This window comes from Gadus macrocephalus, chromosome 22 (genome assembly GCF_031168955.1).
Source record: "Gadus macrocephalus chromosome 22, ASM3116895v1".
In the NCBI taxonomy this organism is placed as follows: Eukaryota; Metazoa; Chordata; class Actinopteri; order Gadiformes; family Gadidae; genus Gadus; species Gadus macrocephalus.
Window position 1 is genome coordinate 2876190 of NC_082403.1, and position 19445 is coordinate 2895634.

Below are 19445 nucleotides of genomic sequence, written 5' to 3' on the forward strand. Positions count from 1 at the left end.
GCGTAGTACATGCTCTGATTGACTATGATCTGAGAGCCCATCTCCGGCTTCATCATGTGTGATTATGCTGCCATCTTGTGGCCATGAGCAGCTATTACAGCTTATGTGCTTATCTGCGTCACAATTGCATTAGTAGCATTTAGCCTCTACCGGAAGCAGACAATCAGCCATGTTTGAAGAACCTAGCTTCTAACCACCGACTTGTTTTCAAAAATTATAATGCACACTTCTACAAGTTGGACACTATAAGAGTCAGTAGAAATAGAAATGTCCACATAAATAGACATTTATGTGGACAACACGTAAATGTCCACATGTGTATGTCCCTTCAAGTATGTGAGTTTATTTGCAAGTTTAAAAAAGGTCTTCATAGCGTAACATTTTACGCTTCACATTGTGTTTGTCATTTAAATATTAACATTGTTAGGCTCTGATATGTCATCTAATGATTAGCTTTTGTGATAGCCACCTTGGAATAGTGCGGGGTGACATCACTTTCTAAAGGGCTCAACGGAAATCAATGAGACTGACGGGAAAAATACGATGCGAGTATGCCGTCACCGTCACCGGCGTAGGAGGTCGACGCCTCCTCCGCGTCCGGCCGGGTCCTGTGGCTGAGCGACGCGGGCGGGACATTCCCCTGGCCGCTCTGAACAACTGTTGCCTCACTTTCAGCGACGGCAGCAGCGAAGCGCACCACCAGTCCGTCCGCGTTCACAGTCACCTCTACCTCGGGCATTGCGATGACAGTTTCCTCCAGGGCTGGGCCGTCATGGGCACCGGAGGAAAGGAAAGGGTCCCTAACAAACCCAAAGACTGCAGAGTTCGTGAATGACATTGATCGCTCCTCGCCGTCTCTGCCAACCACAATGAGCACTCCTGAGTAGGTGATAATATATGCTGCTGTGCGCTGGAGGACGGAGCAGCCCTGGCAGCGTCGCGGGGACAACAGCCACTTTGTCTTGGCCGGCTTGGCATCTTGGGCACCTGGGCTTGGCCACGATCTGGACCCCAGTCACCAGCCGGCGCAGATTCTCCTCAGCCCTGACGGTCATCAAACTGAGGGAAGAGGGCTGCCCTATTTCCGCGGTGGTCGTGACCACTGTAGAGGGTGTGGTGGTCAACACAGTCCGGTCACCCTCCTTTCTAGTGGTCAAGGAGTGGAAAGAATAGCACTTTCCCAACTGCACTGAGGATCAGCCGGTCCCACACAGTCATCGCCGTCTGTCCCGTCCTATCGCACACCTCGAAGGTCAGCTCCACTGGCGCGCCTTGGACCTGCACCACCTTGTTCGCAATAACCTGCAGGACCCTGACCTAGGGTGACCAGATCACAATTCACAAGATGTGGGACAATGACTACGTTTGTGTGGGACAATGTGGGATACCAATGCATCGAGGTAGACTAAAATAACTAAAAATAAAAAAAATAACATTTCTATTCTGCCCCTTTGCTTATAACATTACCATTCTTTGCCATCTGGTTGATTCTGTATCACATAACAGCCTGCAAATACAAACTTAACAAATATATCTTATTTAAATGGAACTTTCCCAAGTTCCTCTCACGTGAGAAAACCTAGTAGGCATGGAGCTTTCATGCTATTTCACAGTGCCTCAAGTTAACACGTCTGACTGTATACAATCAAACAGAACAGACAGTCAAGGCTACAATTGTTATTTCAAGTATTTGAACTTGAATTTGCCTTTTCTCCAACAACAGAGAGCAGCAACCTAACCCCAGCACAACTCAAAACACCACATTAAAGTGTTTTCTCTAGTCGAACAATATACTGAGCCACATATTCTAGTAGAACATGCACTGGATTAGGCTACATGGAGTACATAGGCTGATTATCTGAACAACACAAAACTCACTCAGCTCAGAATCACATAGATTAACTACACAAAATAAATGCATTTGAAAATTATCTACTTTTCCTGGACAATGCCAACTAAATGCACACCTGTTTATACAATTAGGCAATAGGCACTGCATAAAATAATAACGTTTTTTGTCCCACATTGTTTGCGTCGTTTTGCGTCGTATTCACCACCGTGTAAAATGGAAAAAATACTCAAGCAAACTTCACAAAAAAACGTTACCAGACTCAAGCAAACTTCACACAAAACGTTACCAGACTCGCCTTGCACTGGTTTCATCCAGGAAGAGTTTCCATTCTATATTGTAGCTGCATTTCCTCTTCTTAGCCGTACGAGTCGTGCTTTCCTCCATCTTGTGCTGCATGTCGTTCTGACCTGATTTGCACTGTTTCTTGTTGGTGGGCGTGCCCTTCACCTACGTATGCGTCCCAGTTTGATTGACATGATCAAACAGCGCGCCCCGTCCCCTGATGACAGCGCTCACTGCTGTCTCCGCACACAGCTGTTTGATAAATGCACGATTATAAAACAGGCAATTCAAAATAATAAAAAAACCGAGTCTGACTGTCAATACCAATGCGGGACAACGTCTCAATTTGCGGGACATGTAAAAAGTAATGGAAATGCGCGACTGCCCATCTGGTCCCCCTATGAAAGCGGAGTAGAGTTATCCTATTGAGCCCGTGGTGTGTGGGTCTGACGTTAAAGTAAACTAGCAGCGAGAGAGAGACTTTTCATACATTGTTGAAGGATACTTGCTGTGGTTTAAGGGGGACTCATTTTCAAGTGACATAGGTGAATAGAATATTCACCTATGTCACAATATATATTAATGCTGTTTTACAACCCATAATCAACCAACTCACACGTCCTTTCTTTCTTTTCATCCCCTCTCCAAAGAAATACATTAAATCGAACTGCTGTTGGCGTTTCATTTTTATGAAAACCCACCGCGAAGCCTCTTCATTCAGTGGGCAATCAAGTGCGCATGCGTGGTGGAACACGTCCGTGACTCCGAGTCCACAGACGCCAAAGTGTCCTATAGAACCGCGTGGGCGGGCTGTCCGTGTCCGCTACCAGACTGTGGCAATTTGTAATATTTATATTTTTATATATATACCAGGGCCTTACAATCAGCAGCTCAATTAACATTCTCAGCCAGAACCTGACGTCCGGCCAAACGGTAAATAAGCACGATTTTTGCGGTTAAGAAAGTGGGGGGGGCACAAGCGGGATTTTGAAAAGAGGAGGGGACATGTCCCCCCCGTCCCCAGTGGACATGACGCCCATCCCCCCCCCCCCCCGCGGACAGGTAGTCAACGGGAGATACATACCCCTCCGCGCAGCTGCGCCGGATCCGTGGAGTCGGAGCCGTGGAGTCACGGGACATGGGGGCACCTGGGGGAGCGGGGAGGGGGGGGGGTCTGAAGGGCTGGAGACGGGGGAGACGGGGGAGACGGGGGAGTGGACCGGTAGCGGAGGGTCTCGATAGCGGACGGCCGCCGCGCGTCGTGCTAACGACCGGACGCTGCCCTTCAACAGGAGTGAGCCGGAGGCGACCGGAGGACCCCCGCAGACCCCGAGGGCGGGCCTGACCAGGGGGACCCCCACCCTGATACAGCGCTCCCCCAGAAGGTCTGAGTCCAGGGGGTCCAGGAGCGTCTCGTGGCCCTGCGGTCCTCCGGGACGGTTTATTTATCTGTACTTTTTGTACCTGATGGAAGTCTGTTCTCTTTCCCTACCAGAGTTTTGTACTTTGTTGATAATAATAATTAATAAATATTTATTACAATTATTTTTTTTATCATCATTATTATTATTTCCTTTATCTGTTTTCCATTGGTAGCCGAGGCGGGGCCCTGTGGTTGCTAAGGCGACCCCCCTAACCCCCCAGTGCGGGGGGAACACCGCCCCCCCCCCATGGAGGGAGAACCTGAGCCGTACTGCGTTCTCCGTTCTGTTCCTGCGCTCCACGTATTAAACCGTCCCGCCTCAAACCTGTCGGCTCGTTCCGTCGAGAGCGACCCGTCCCCGAGGGGCGGCGTCGCCCCCTGGTGGAGGACGGGGGCGACGCCGCCCCTCGGCTGAACCCACGCCGACCCCGCCGCGGCCCGCGGAGCGACCCGCGGCGAGGGACGAGGAGACGGGCGCCCCGCGGAGAGGCGCGCTCCGGGGTGCCGGGCGGCTCGCCCCCGGGACCGGCCCACGCCGCCCCCACGGAGCGGCTGACCAGGACGGGCCCCGACGGCCACGTGGAGGCGCACCTCGGGGGTCCCGGAGCGGAGCGGGGGGCCGCGAGCGGGGGGCCGGCGGACCGGTGGGGGCCACGTCCTGGGGCCCTTCCTCACCGGGGGAGCCCCACGCGCCCACCGGGGTCCCCCCACCCCCCAGGGGGAGCAGCTGGAGGGGGCTCCCTGAGGAACGCCTGGGGGGGGGGCCGACCCACCACGGACTGGCACGGGACGGGGAGAGGGGGGGGTACCCCCACTGCAGCACACGGGGGGGGGGGGGGTACCCCCACTGCAGCACACGGGGGGGGGGGGTACTGTATAGGGTAGTACAGAGGGGGGGGGGGGGGTACTGTATAGGGTAGTACAGGGGGGGGGGGGGGGGGGTACTGTATAGGGTAGTACAGAGGGGGGGGGGGGGGTACTGTATAGGGTAGTACAGAGGGGGGGGGGGGGGGGGTACTGTATAGGGTAGTACAGAGGGGGGGGGGGGGGGGTACTGTATAGGGTAGTACAGAGGGGGGGGGGGGGGGTACTGTATAGGGTAGTACAGAGGGGGGGGGGGGGGGGTACTGTATAGGGTAGTACAGAGGGGGGGGGGGGGGGGGTACTGTATAGGGTAGTACAGAGGGGGGGGGGGGTACTGTATAGGGTAGTACAGAGGGGGGGGGGGGGTACTGTATAGGGTAGTACAGAGGGGGGGGGGGGGGTACTGTATAGGGTAGTACAGAGGGGGGGGGGGGGGGGTACTGTATAGGGTAGTACAGAGGGGGGGGGGGGGGGTACTGTATAGGGTAGTACAGAGGGGGGGGGGGGTACTGTATAGGGTAGTACAGAGGGGGGGGGGGGGGGTACTGTATAGGGTAGTACAGAGGGGGGGGGGGGGGGTACTGTATAGGGTAGTACAGAGGGGGGGGGGGGGGTACTGTATAGGGTAGTACAGAGGGGGGGTACTGTATAGGGTAGTACAGAGGGGGGGGGGGTACTGTATAGGGTAGTACAGAGGGGGGGGGGGGGTACTGTATAGGGTAGTACAGAGGGGGGGGGGGGGGGGTACTGTATAGGGGGGGGGGGGGGTACTGTATAGGGGGGGGGGGTACTGTATAGGGGGGGGGGGTACTGTATAGGGTAGTACAGAGGGGGGGGGGGGGTACTGTATAGGGTAGTACAGAGGGGGGGGGGGGGGGGTACTGTATAGGGTAGTACAGAGGGGGGGGGGGGGTACTGTATAGGGTAGTACAGAGGGGGGGGGGGGTACTGTATAGGGGGGGGGAGGGGGGGGGGTACTGTATCCATGGCCCCCTCCATCTCCTGGGGGCTCTGATCTGGGGATGGTTGAGACCAGGGAGCGGGTATTGGGGCGGTTCTACTGCCCCGGGGTAAAGAGGGACTCAGGGCACTACTGCAGAGCTACTGCCCCCGATGCCCCCGCACCGCCCCCAGACCCTCGGTACGGACCCCCTGGTGCCCGTGACCAGTGGCGCAAAAAGTGGGTATGCACTATATGCGGCGCATAGGGGCGCCGCACCAGAGGGGGCGCCAAAGCGATGGAATATCGCGATGATCAATAACAGAGGGACGTCACTGATAAGGCGCCCCCCGCTCCTTCGCCTCCCTCCCCCCCTCCTCCCCACACGGCGCTCCAGTGGCCGCCCCCTCGACCACGCCCTGGAGGCGAGCGCCAGAGTGTCTTCATTTGATCCGTGTTGTCATCTGATGACACGTACCTCAATATGGAGAGGCAAAGCCCTCGGGGTCACAACATAGGAAAAGAAAGATCGGGAAGGAGAAAGGGTGCGCAGGGATGAAAGAAAGCTTTCCAAAGTGTTTGAAAGTCGTTTTTATGTCAGTGTATCAAGAGGAGGCTTGTAAATATACAGGTTAGCTAAATCTAGTATTAGTAAAACAACAGGTTACTGTTGTCTTGCAACTGTGTACTGATCAGAATGGAGCCTACTCATAACAAGAAAAATAAAGGAACTTGTTTGTGGTTATTTTGTTTTACTTCAATCTCTATGCTAGTCTTTGTTTTATGTCAATATAACCAGTAAAAACTGAGTTTTAAAGTTGATACTTTATAACTCCGCTAATAATCCAAAAGTTAATGAACTAATAATCCAAAAAAATAAATAAAGATTATTACCGTATCTGAATCGAGACTGAATCGTTCTACACAGTATTGCGATGCATCAAAGAATCGATTATTTTTCCCACCCCTATTGGTTACTGTACTCCAACAGTTCTAACAGAGTCTATTGTTTTGCATGTAAGCTTTTTGGTGAAGCTAGAGTTGCTGACACGCGCCTTGTGGTGGGGTATAATAACTGGCAGTTTCTTTCAAAGATACTGAAGCACCATGAAACAAGTGGTTACCACATAAATGCTTATCTGATGTGGAAAAAAATTGGCATCCCGCTTATCCCGCAGAAAGAAACCTGCCACCGAGGGGACAAAATGCACAGTTAGGACATCCTAGAAATTGACATTTTCTGGGTATCCTTGATCTCTTATAGCACGGTATGATGTTACACTGGCAGAGCATCTGAGAAAGGCTGCCTCTAAAAAAACACCGGATATCTGTCCTGGTGCACTCAAAATTATTTTTTTGATTCGATATCAGAGTGTGTTTTAGGTCAAATTTGTGCTATGTGTCTGCATACCCCCCAGAAAGTAGGCAGTTGCGCCCCTGCCCGTGACCCTGATAGAAGTCCCGTTGGACAGACACACTCACTGGACACAGACCGTTACACAACACACTCACTGGACACAGACCGTTACACAACACACTCACTGGACACAGACCGTTACACAACACACTCACTGGACACAGACCGTTACACAACACACTCACTGGACACAGACCGTTACACAACACACTCACTGGACACAGACCGTTACACAACACACTCACTGGACACAGACCGTTACACAACACACTCACTGGACACAGACCGTTACACAACACACTCACTGGACACAGACCGTTACACAACACACTCACTGGACACAGACCGTTACACAACACACTCACTGGACACAGACCGTTACACAACACACTCACTGGACACAGACCGTTACACAACACACTCACTGGACACAGACCGTTACACAACACACTCACTGGACACAGACCGTTACACAACACACTCACTGGACACAGACCGTTACACAACACACTCACTGGACACAGACCTTTACACAACACACTCACTGGACACAGACCATTACACATGACTCTCTCTGGACACAGACCATTACACAACACACTCACTGGACACAGACCGTTACACAACACACTCACTGGACACAGACCGTTACACAACACACTCACTGGACACAGACCGTTACACAACACACTCACTGGACACAGACCGTTACACAACACACTCACTGGACACAGACCGTTACACAACACACTCACTGGACACAGACCGTTACACAACACACTCACTGGACACAGACCGTTACACAACACACTCACTGGACACAGACCGTTACACAACACACTCACTGGACACAGACCGTTACACAACACACTCACTGGACACAGACCGTTACACAACACACTCACTGGACACAGACCGTTACACAACACACTCACTGGACACAGACCGTTACACAACACACTCACTGGACACAGACCGTTACACAACACACTCACTGGACACAGACCGTTACACAACACACTCACTGGACACAGACCGTTACACAACACACTCACTGGACACAGACCGTTACACAACACACTCACTGGACGCCATTCGGTGGGATGGAAGTTTAGGAGTCATGTCGCTGGTGACGGTGTTGTCTCTTCACCCTGCTCCACCTAGGGAACACAACACAACGATGATCTCACTTTGGTACACAACAACACAACGATGATCTCACTTAGTACACAACAACACAACGATGATCTCACTTAGTACACAACAACACAACGATGATCTCACTTTGGTACACAACAACACAACGATGATCTCACTTTAGTTCACAAGACAACAATGATCTCACTTTAGTACACAACAACACAACGATGATCTCACTTTAGTACACAACAACACAACACAACGATGATCTCACTTAGTACACAACAACACAACGATGATCTCACTTAGTACACAACAACACAACGATGATCTCACTTAGTACACAACACAACAATGATCTCACTTTGGTACACAACAACACAACGATGATCTCACTTAGTACACAACAACACAACACAACGATGATCTCACTTAGTACACAACAACACAACACAACGATGATCTCACTTAGTACACAACAACACAACGATGATCTCACTTAGTACACAACAACACAACACAACGATGATCTCACTTTAGTACACAACAACACAACGATGATCTCACTTGGTACACAACAACACAACACAACGATGATCTCACTTTAGTACACAACAACACAACGATGATCTCACTTAGTACACAACAACACAACGATGATCTCACTTTGGTACACAACACAAAACAACGATGATCTCACTTTGGTACACAACAACTCAACGATGATCTCACTTTAGTACACAACACAACGATGATCTCACTTTAGTACGCAACACAACACAACAATGATCTCACTTTAGTACACAACACGATGATCTCACTTTAGTACACAACACAACGTTGATCTCACTTTAGTACACATCACAACGATGATCTCACTTTAGTACACAACAACACAATGATGATCTCACTTTAGTACGCAACACAACACAACACAGTGAAACAACCTGACTTTCAGTACACAACACAATCATCTCACCTCTAGTACACAATAAAATACGATCTGACTTCAATAAAAAACCAAATTGAAAGTCAGAGCCAGGGTCAAAGGTTTGTTAACATTTACAATATGGTTCATAATCACAATGCAACACAACATTGTAAAATAATTGATAAACTATGACCAAATGCATTTCCTTTATTGTCGTTAAATGAGACGCCGTGTGCAGTGACCACAGCCGCCATTCGGCGGTTCTTTAGACGTCAGGAGACAAGATGGAGGCCGGTGTTGTACAGTTTGTACAGTTGGTGTTGTGGTGCTCCTGGTCTCTGGTGGGAAGCCAGGCTGCAGCTACCGGGGCTTTCCACCAGCCAACACTCAGCACACCATGTGACCCAGGCAGCCAATCAGGTCGCCCAGGCAGCCTGTCTCCAAACCAGTCAGATCATTCCTTGGGCCGGTTGCACCAACTGGTCTTAACTAAGCCTGGTCGTAACTGCTAAGTAGGTCTTAGTTAAGACCAGGCGTTAGAATGGGACTAACGCCGGTTGCACCAACGGGACTTAAGCCTGGTCTTAAGTACGCCCGGTCTTAGCCATGGAACATTCACACGGCCGCGCATGGGAGGGGTAATCTCCTCTGATCGATTAAGGCTCATGTTAAACTGGGGCGGCTTTATGAGATCTTATTTTGCGGGATTGTTGTCTCTCATGAACTTAACAATTTTGCATGACATTGTGGAACCCAACGATGTTGGCGACTCATGAATACGTCTCGACCAATAGTCTATAAACGGAGTTTGTTTCTTTTCTAGGTCATTAGTAGTGATATCAAATAAACCCTGTGGTCTTCTGAAAGAGAAAGTGACTCTTTCCTCCGCGTGGGTTCAGACGAGGCGACGCTGGCTGGATATCGGTTTACTAGGCTGAAGATTTATCAATTACTGCTGAAGTCTCATGTGACGTTATACTGTAAATACACACTTTAGGTCCTCTTTAACCTTGAAACAACGTAGGTGTGTGTGTGTGTGTGTGTGTGTTGTGGCAACCCAAACAGGACACCATTTCGTTGGATAAAAGCCAAAAAAAGGCATGTTTATTTCCGAACATAAAAGTCTCTCCAAACACAAAAAACGTACGACCTGGGAGGAATCAACGGTCCCCTCCTTCGTGGGTGGAATCCCGTCACCCACGAGGACCGGTCTCTCCGTGCTGGAGCTCCAGGGCTGGGTGAGCCCCGAATGAGTGGAGAAGTGGGCTATTTAAGCCCTGCTTCTCCACTTGTTCCTCAGGTGCTCTGAATATCCTTAATTGGCCCAGGCCGGGTTGCCACAGTGTGTGTGTGTGTGTGTGTGTGTGTGAAAGAGAGGGGGAGAGAGAGAGAGTGTGTGTGTGTGTGTGTGTGTGTGTGCGCAGTTGTGGGTACGTTTGAATGTGTGTGTGCGTGTGGAGTGTGTGTGTTTTGTGAATCTGCCAGAGGAGTCAAAGGGAAAGGGAAAGTCAGAGAGACTCTCCTGCTCTACAAGCATCTTGTCATTATAACACACACACACACACACACACACACACACACACACACACACACACACACACACACACACACACACACACACACAAACAAACACTTGGACGATTTAAGAAGTGAAGTTTGTGTGTAACCATGGACACCGTGGGCGGCGAGGCTCTCGTTTCTCCGGAATGTCCCGCCACCATTACAGGTCATACTACGCTGGACGCCATTTTGTGTGTTGGCAGTCGGTGTGTCAATGTGTGTATTAACTGATGTAAGTCGCTTTGGATAAAAGCCTCTGCTAAATGCCCTAAAATGTAAAAAAACAACAATGATCTCACTTTAGTACACAACACAACAATGATCTCACTTTAGTTCACAATACAACACAATACAACAACCTGACTTTCAGCACATATCACAATAATCTCATCTTTAGTAGGCCTACACATTAAACACGATCTGACTTTAATGACAAACCAAATTAAAAGTTAGAGCCAGGGTCAAAGGTTTGTTGTTAACATTTTATTTACAATACAGTTCATTATCACAACGCAACACTGTAAAATAATCTTGATAAACTATGACCAAATGCATTTTTATCGTCATTAAATGAGACGCCGTGTGCAGTGACCACAGCCGCCATTCGGCGGTTCTTTAGACGTCAGGAGACAAGATGGAGGCCGGTGTTGTACAGTTTGTACAGTTGGTGTTGTGGTGCTCCTGGTCTCTGGTGGGAAGCCAGGCCGCAGCTACCGGGGCTTTCCACAGCCAACACTCAGCACACCATGTGACCCAGGCAGCCAATCAGGTCGCCCAGGCAGCCTGTCTCCAAACCAGTCAGATCAGTCCTGGGCCTTATGGTGTGATCCGGATGCCTCGGACACCGAGAGATTTATTTTCTTTGTATTTGTACCATGTTTGTCATTTTAACGTCGACTTTAAATGCTCTTACGCACTTGACTACATTGCTACTTTATTCCGGTCACCAATGTATGCATTTCATTTTCGTCTTGCTGTGCGTGCAATGTAAAGTTGTAATGTAAAGTTGTGTTTGTTTTCTAGCTGGTTTGCTAAAGAGGCTAATGTAGCTAACGATAAACAAAGACTAGCCAATTTCATGACACAATCACCAAAAAGAACGGGAACGCTCTAAGTGCTCCAAGACCGTGCAACTCGGAAGGATGGTGTCCGACGTATCTGGAACACACCATTACAGTATTACAGTAACACCATGAATCACCCGGCAGCCATCTTGGTTCTACACGCTAGCTGGGTGGGGAACTGAATAAGGATTTATCCATTATATATTATTTGATCTGCTGAGAGATTATATCCCTGTTTTCATGATGTTAAAGCTATTTACATTTAGTATAATTGTGTTCATATTGTAGCATAGGATATTCTAAAATACAGAATAAATGAAAGGCTAAATACCTATGTAAATAACCTAAAATCATGAACATCCTTAAACAATAAACCCTCTAAAGAAAGTATGTAAACTCTTAACGAAGTATGTAAACTTGACCTAACGATAAGTAGCCTATATTAAAACTATGTAAGCAAAACAATTTCTATATATTTTATTGACAGAATAACCCAAGTATATATGATCCAATTCCTTAAAGAACACATAAAACACAAAGAGCATTAAAGCTAAAGCAGTTTAGCTCGAGTGTGGTAGCCTATGTAGCAATGCAATTCTCTATAGCAGAAATTAAATATTTAAAGGAAACACAATACATTTAATGATTATTGTATTCAAACTTTACAGAATCTCACTGTCCCAAACCTTGATTCAGAATCTTTGAACATTATTTGAAACTTAAATATGACTAAACAATGCAACATAATTAAAAGTTTATAAGATTAAGCCGATAGAACTAAAACAAAATGGCCATCATGGCGGGTTCATGTTGCCATGGTTTCCAAGCATCCAAGCGTCAGTGAAAGATTGCAGGATTAATTAATCCATTGAGTTAATCGATCACAAATACAGAGATATAATTGATTTACACTTCTTACTGATTTATGTTTTTTATCAAATTAAAGTATGAATGTTAATGTAATTAAGCAAATATAGCATCTTTAGTTAGCTGAAGTCCCCAAACTGATTGTGATGATTATAGATGACAGCGATCCACTCCACCCTGCTTTAGGAAGAGGAATGTGAGAAACCTCTTCATGATTTAACTTTAACCCTAAACAGCAAGGAAGCACAAGTCAGGATTAAACATCAAACATTATCGCACACATTATCACTGTGATGATGTACTCTTAATATATCACTGTGATGAAGTACTGTTAAAATATGACTGTTAATATATTACTGTGATAAAGAACTGTTAAAGTATTACTATCACTGTGATAAAGTAGGCTGCTCATAAATATTACTGTAAACATATGACTCTGAATAAGTATTGTAAAGTGGTAAAGTACTGACTGTGGTCAGAGGTTGGGCCTCAGGAGCCGGATTCTGCCCCTAAGCGTCCTCAGAGCTGGTGTCAGAAGTAGCTGGGATGAAAAACGGGAGGAGGTGAAGTCATGAGCTAGATGTATCTAGATCTATAGAGCTGTATAGTCCAGTGAGCTAGATGTATCTAGATCTATAGAGCTGTATAGTCCAGTGAGCTAGATGTATCTAGATCTATAGAGCTGTATAGTCCAGTGAGCTAGATGTATCTAGATCTATAGAGCTGTATAGTCCAGTGAGCTAGATGTATCTAGATCTATAGAGCTGTATAGTCCAGTGAGCTAGACAGTCACTATTGGCAGTAGCAATAATCATAAGAACCGAACTGCAGTAAAAACACAATTTACTCACCAACTGGTTTGTGACGCTGGTCTGAAGCTAAGGAACAAGAGAAATGATTAATGTTGTAAAAGTGGTGAATATCCTGATGTTATTATACTTTCATATTCTTAATGCCACAACATCTCAGTGGACATTGGAGGAGGTTCATCATTCAGAGGTGGAGAGGTTTCTACCACCAGACCGCCAGTGTGTGAAGACAACCAATCAAATCGTAGGAAGGGGACAGGAAGTAGGAGCAGGTGGAGATCAGGTGTTTGTCCTCCTGGAGAGTTTGATCCACTCACCGTTCCTCTTCTTGTACAGAAGGACTCCAACAACAGCAGCAGCAGCAGCGAGGAGGAGAACAAGCAACCCAATGATGATGGGGATGGTGGGGCCACTCTGATCCTCTGAAGGTAAATTTAGAAAAATAAAATCAGGTGTTTAATAATAGATGTTGGACAGAGACCCTCCCCCATCCATCCCTCCATCATTGAACCACATGTCAACGTCATGTGATGCTACACACACGACTAACACAACGTCAGTGTAAACTATTCCTCTAGAATCTGTTCTGGAGCTCAGGGTCACTCTGGGACTGATCTGAGCCCTATTCATAGAACTCATTTACCCACAATCCACCCTGTTCTGCTGCAGTGAGCTACTCCTGAGAGCTGTGTGTTTACCCAGTAGCTTCAGCAGTGTCCAGGTACACCTGGCAGTGGTTGTGATGAGGTCAGGTGGAGGTGGTGAGACATGTGTTCCCCACCTCCATCCCCTCCAACACCAGTCTTACCCCAGTTGGTCCTGATGAGGGCGGGGTCCAGGGGGGTGGAGATGTCCTCGATGCCTTTCAGCTGGACCACACACTCGTACGTCCCCCAGTCCTCCTGTGGGACGGCCTTGAGGTCCAGGTCCACGCTGACCTGGAAGGTCCCGTCGTGGTTGGGGAGGACCTCCCCGGGGTCCACCTGCTCATGGAGCTCCTGGCCGTCTCTCCTCCAGAACACCACCACCCTGTCATGGTAGAAGCCTGTAGCATGGCACACCACTGGGGAGGAGGGGCTCCTCTGGAGCAGAGACACCCGCGGACGATCTGGAGAGAGAGAGGGGGGGGGGGGGGGGGGGAGAGAGAGAGAGAGAGAGAGAGAGAGAGAGAGAGAGAGAGAGAGATTATTTAATAATGTAAACACGTGTTCTTGTCATGTAATATATAATATAATATATATTCTATATTTAATATTCTTCCATAAAGCGCTGATCTGCGTCCCCTGCGGGGGGGGGGGGGGGAGAGAAAACAGAGACTCAGAGACATGAGTCTGTCAACGCCCACCAGGTCATGTGACTCTACCTGTTCTCTGCAGAGTGCTCTTCCCATAGGACAGGTACTTCTTCAGCCAATCAACACACTCCTTGGTTTGGTAGTTTTTCCAGTATTCATTATAAGCTCTGTCCCCATCCCACTTCTGTTTGGTGGGGACAGCCTGACGCACTGGAGCGACCCAGGTCAGGGTCTTCAGGTCAAACGCTATGAAGTCCTCTCCATCATAACCATACTGGTTATAACCATCAGTAGAATCATCATCATCATCCCACTCACAACCACACATCCTCTGATATAAGTGGGTACCTGAGAGAGAGAGAGAGAGAGAGAGAGAGAGAGAGAGAGAGAGAGAGAGACAGAGACAGAGACAGAGACAGAGAGAGAGAGAGAGAGAGAGAGAGAGAGAGAGAGAGAGAGAGAGAGAGAGAGAGAGAGACAGAGACAGAGACAGAGAGAGAGAGAGAGAGAGAGAGAGAGAGAGAGAGAGAGAGAGAGAGAGAGAGAGAGAGAGGGGGAGGGAAAAGAGAAGGGTGAGATTAGATGTAATTGATCCTTCATTAACATTAAATACACACAGACGTCACAACACAAACCATATGAGCATTACTATAAGATAACTCATTATGATCAATAAATGAAACCACAGAGAATAAGAGCAGCCAGAGTCTTTGGACGGATGTGCCTCTGCCTCAGGTGACCCGCGGGCCGTTTGACACGGAGCCTCTTCAGAACACACCCCTACACTACCCTACATACAAATACTACTACACTGAGTACTGCTACACTGAGTACTGCTACACTGAGTACTGCTACACTGAGTACTGCTACACTGAGTACTGCTACACTGAGTACTGCTACACTGAGCACTGCTACACTGAGTACTACTACACTGAGTACTGCTACACTGAGTACTGCTACACTGAGTACTGCTACACTGAGTACTGCTACACTGAGTACTGCTACACTGAGCACTGCTACACTGAGTACTGCTACACTGAGTACTGCTACACTGAGTACTGCTACACTGAGTACTGCGACACTGAGTACTGCTACACTGAGTACTGCTACACTGAGTACTGCTACACTGAGTACTGCTACACTGAGTACTGCTACACTGAGTACTGCTACACTGAGTACTGCTACACTGAGTACTGCTACACTGAGTACTACTACACTGAGTACTGCTACACTGAGTACTGCTACACTGAGTACTACTACACTAATAATACACTGTATTCAGTGTAGCAGTACTCAGTGTTCACCGTGTGACTCTTCTTCTGCTCCGTTCATCCAATGTCTAAACTTTGATTCTTTTCTTTCTCAGCCCTGAGTCCTGCTGCTGCTGAGGCCCGGTGGAGCCCCCCCCCCCCCCCCTCCAGGCTAGGACTACACGGGGGCAGGCCTGCCTTCACCTGCCACTGGGCCCTGGGGCTGAGAGGTGTGTAGGCCCCCTGAGAGGGGCTCTTACAATGGAGATGGGGGGGGGGGGGGGCGGTGAGACGACTGTGGCTGTGGGGTCAAGGGGCCGCGGGGCCCAGCTACCACTAGTGGCCCTCTTCTCTCTTGGCTCATGATAGGCCTCTGATCTTTGTAAGCCCCAAACTAAACATCACATTGTCTGGGGCCTTCGCCGATCGGGGGGGGGGGGGCTATCATGGGCCTATCATTAGTGCAGCTCATGATAGACCCCCCGATCGGCGAAGGCCCTGGGGCTTCAGCCCAGGCAAGACCGGGCATTAAGGCGGCCTTCAACGGGCGGGGTGGTGTGTGTGTGTGTGTGTGTGTGTGTGTGTGTGTGTGTGTGTGTGTGTGTGTGTGTGTGTGTGTGTGTGTGTGTGTTTAGGAGTATGGTGAATCTTTATCCTGGGGTTGAATGGTGGATATCTCCATGTGAGAGGTCAGACAGTAGATATAAACTTACCTCCTGTCTGGTTAAAGCGCTGCTTCAGAATCCCAACGCCGGCTTTGAAGGCCTGCTGGGCACCCAGAAAGTTTCCAGTGTCCCTCTCGAGTTCACCCTGATGATCTCTGTAGAGCTGGTCCGCCGCGTCCTGTTTGGCTACGGCTCTCTTACTGTTGCTGTCATAGTGAAGCATCTGAACTCCATCCACCATCCCAACACCAACAAACTCTGGGAAGGTTGTGAGTCCAGACGACCCCGTGTAGAAGAACTGCATAGAGTGAAGCACTGTAGACAGACAGACAGACAGGTTAATACGGTACATCACTGTAGACAGACAGACAGACAGGTTAATACGGTACATCACTGTAGACAGACAGACAGACAGGTTAATACGGTACATCACTGTAGACAGACAGACAGACAGGTTAATACGGTACATCACTGTAGACAGACAGACAGACAGGTTAATACGGTACATCACTGTAGACAGACAGACAGACAGGTTAATACGGTACATCACTGTAGACAGACAGACAGACAGGTTAATACGGTACATCACTGTAGACAGACAGACAGACAGGTTAATACGGTACATCACTGTAGACAGACAGACAGACAGACAGGTTAATACAGTACATCACTGTAGACAGACAGACAGACAGGTTAATACGGTACATCACTGTAGACAGACAGACAGACGGGTTAATACGGTACATCACTGCAGACAGACAGACAGACAGGTTAATACGGTGCATCACTGTAGACAGACAGCCCGACAGGTTAATACGGTACATCACTGTAGACAGACAGACAGACAGGTTAATACGGTACATCACTGTAGACAGACAGACAGACAGACAGGTTAATACGGTACATCACTGTAGACAGACAGACAGACAGGTTAATACGGTACATCACTGTAGACAGACAGACAGACAGGTTAATACGGTACATCACTGTAGACAGACAGACAGACAGACAGGTTAATATGGTACATCACTGTAGACAGACAGACAGACAGGTTAATACGGTACATCACTGTAGACAGACAGACAGACAGGTTAATACGGTACATCACTGTAGACAGACAGACAGACAGGTTAATACGGTACATCACTGTAGACAGACAGACAGACAGGTTAATACGGTACATCACTGTAGACAGACAGACAGACAGGTTAATATGGTACATCACTGTAGACAGACAGACAGACAGACAGGTTAATACAGTACATCACTGTAGACAGACAGACAGACAGGTTAATACGTTACATCACTGTAGACAGACAGACAGACAGGTTAATACGGTACATCACTGTAGACAGACAGACAGACGGGTTAATACGGTACATCACTGCAGACAGACAGACAGACAGGTTAATACGGTGCATCACTGTAGACAGACAGACAGACAGGTTAATACGGTACATCACTGTAGACAGACAGACAGACAGGTTAACACAGTACATCACTGTAGACAGACAGACAGACTGACAGGTAGCTGTACATCACTATAGACATATAGACGGGTTACGACAGACAGGTTAATACTGTTCATCCCTCTAGACAGAAAGGCCCATGTCCCCTCCCCCTGCTCTATGGCTCCCCCTGTCCTATGGCTCCGCCCCCTGTCCCATGGCTCCGCCCCCTGGCCGTCCAGGTAATGTCGGAACCTTCAGTTTGATCTTATTGTCATCCAAACATCTCAATGTAGCCCACAGCGCTCGCTGCCAGACCACTAACTACAACACAACCTGCTGCCTCTTAATCATTACTGCTGACATGAATAATAAACTATTATTTAAATTACTATTAAAATGTTTTCATAATTATAAGCATATTGGTGAATTAGATGACGGCATTTTAACTATCTTCACATTGTCATCATTTGAAAGAGAATAATTAATGATAGAATAATGTAATTATTTTATTTCAGAATAATGTATTGATAGCAATGTTAATAATTATATTATTGTGTGTCTGCGTGTGTCTATGCGTTTGTGCGCGTGCGTGATGATTCTCCACGAACGTTGAAAAGTTAACAACAAGGTATCTCTGAATGTTAATATAACACCTAGGATTAAAAGTAGACTTAAAGAAGACATCGGATTCCCTCCAAACTGAAGGTTAATGTTTGGTTCTGATAATAGATTGTACATTTAGGAACGACGTCATCAAACCAGTGCGCTGGTTTCGTTTTCACAGTTCGAACCAAATATAAATGTTCTTATATTAGTTCAAATATTCACAGTAAAAGATGAATCATGTTGTGGATTAATTGAACTCATTAGAGAGGGTAATCAAAAACTTTTCAAACGAATTACGGAATCTAAGCATCGTGTCTTGAGGGACCATAACCGTACCTTTTGAAAAGATAGTTTTGAAAAGTAAAAACTTGAGTCAGTCTTACCTGAGGACACACCGTGACCAAAGACCAACAGCAGCAGCCCCGTTAGCGCCTTCATATCGATGTATTCAGAAGAACAGCTCGATGAGATTATCCACAAGGATGTGACTCCGACTCCAGCATCAGACGCACTGACCGGGAAACCAGCGAACAAGAGACTGATCACGAGGGAGAGGCCGGTCTGGACCAATAGGAATTCAATACGGCTGCGACGTCATTGGTTACCAGGAGAACGGCAAGTGAAACTAACTCAAACACATTTGTTTGTGTGCGTGCGTTTGTGTGTTTTTATTGGCTTGTGTGTGTGTGTGTGTGTGTGTGTGTGTGTGTGTGTGTGTGTGTGTGTGTGTGTGTGTGTGTGTGTGTGTGTGTGTGTGATCCACAGTCCTGACCAGCGTTAGTGTGACTAGAGTTCATATTTCTTATGATCTTCCTCCACTTGCGTCCTGATATCAGATCTCTTATGCTGACATGCAAAACACACACAGACACATGCAACACACACAAACACATTTGCACACACACACACGAGTCACGACACACACAAGATCACCTTAAAATCCTACGAAGTTATTTTTATTTCCTGGTCCATGTAGCATCATATCTTATTTTATAGCTCGTAAATGTGTGTCAGACTAACTAGTATATCT

The 19445-nt window shown here is 47.8% G+C and overlaps 1 protein-coding gene and 1 long non-coding RNA gene across 7 annotated transcripts in view; one reads left to right on the forward strand and one right to left on the reverse strand.

Annotated features, from left to right (window-relative positions):
• LOC132451418 (class I histocompatibility antigen, F10 alpha chain-like) overlaps positions 1-18956 on the reverse strand; it is a 47537-nt gene extending 28581 nt beyond the window's left edge. The window contains exons 1-8 of one of the 6 annotated variants that reach the window (XM_060043968.1): positions 18799-18956; positions 16407-16673; positions 14513-14791; positions 13958-14257; positions 13467-13571; positions 13192-13218; positions 12811-12881; positions 11936-12568 (exon numbers count right to left, since the gene is read on the reverse strand). In XM_060043968.1, coding sequence (XP_059899951.1) covers positions 12850-12881; positions 13192-13218; positions 13467-13571; positions 13958-14257; positions 14513-14791; positions 16407-16673; positions 18799-18853 — 1065 coding nt within the window. In that variant the 5' untranslated portion in view covers positions 18854-18956 and the 3' untranslated portion in view covers positions 11936-12568; positions 12811-12849. Of the gene's footprint in view, positions 1-11935; positions 12569-12810; positions 12882-13191; positions 13219-13466; positions 13572-13957; positions 14258-14512; positions 14792-16406; positions 16674-18798 lie in introns of those variants that run through there. The other 5 variants (XM_060043969.1, XM_060043966.1, XM_060043971.1 and 2 more) reach the window with 5 other exon arrangements.
• LOC132451489 (uncharacterized) lies at positions 609-3679 on the forward strand. The gene is made up of 2 exons (XR_009524101.1): positions 609-1400; positions 3427-3679. It is a non-coding gene; the product is annotated as an uncharacterized LOC132451489 (long non-coding RNA).
• Positions 18957-19445: the final 489 nt, after the last annotated feature.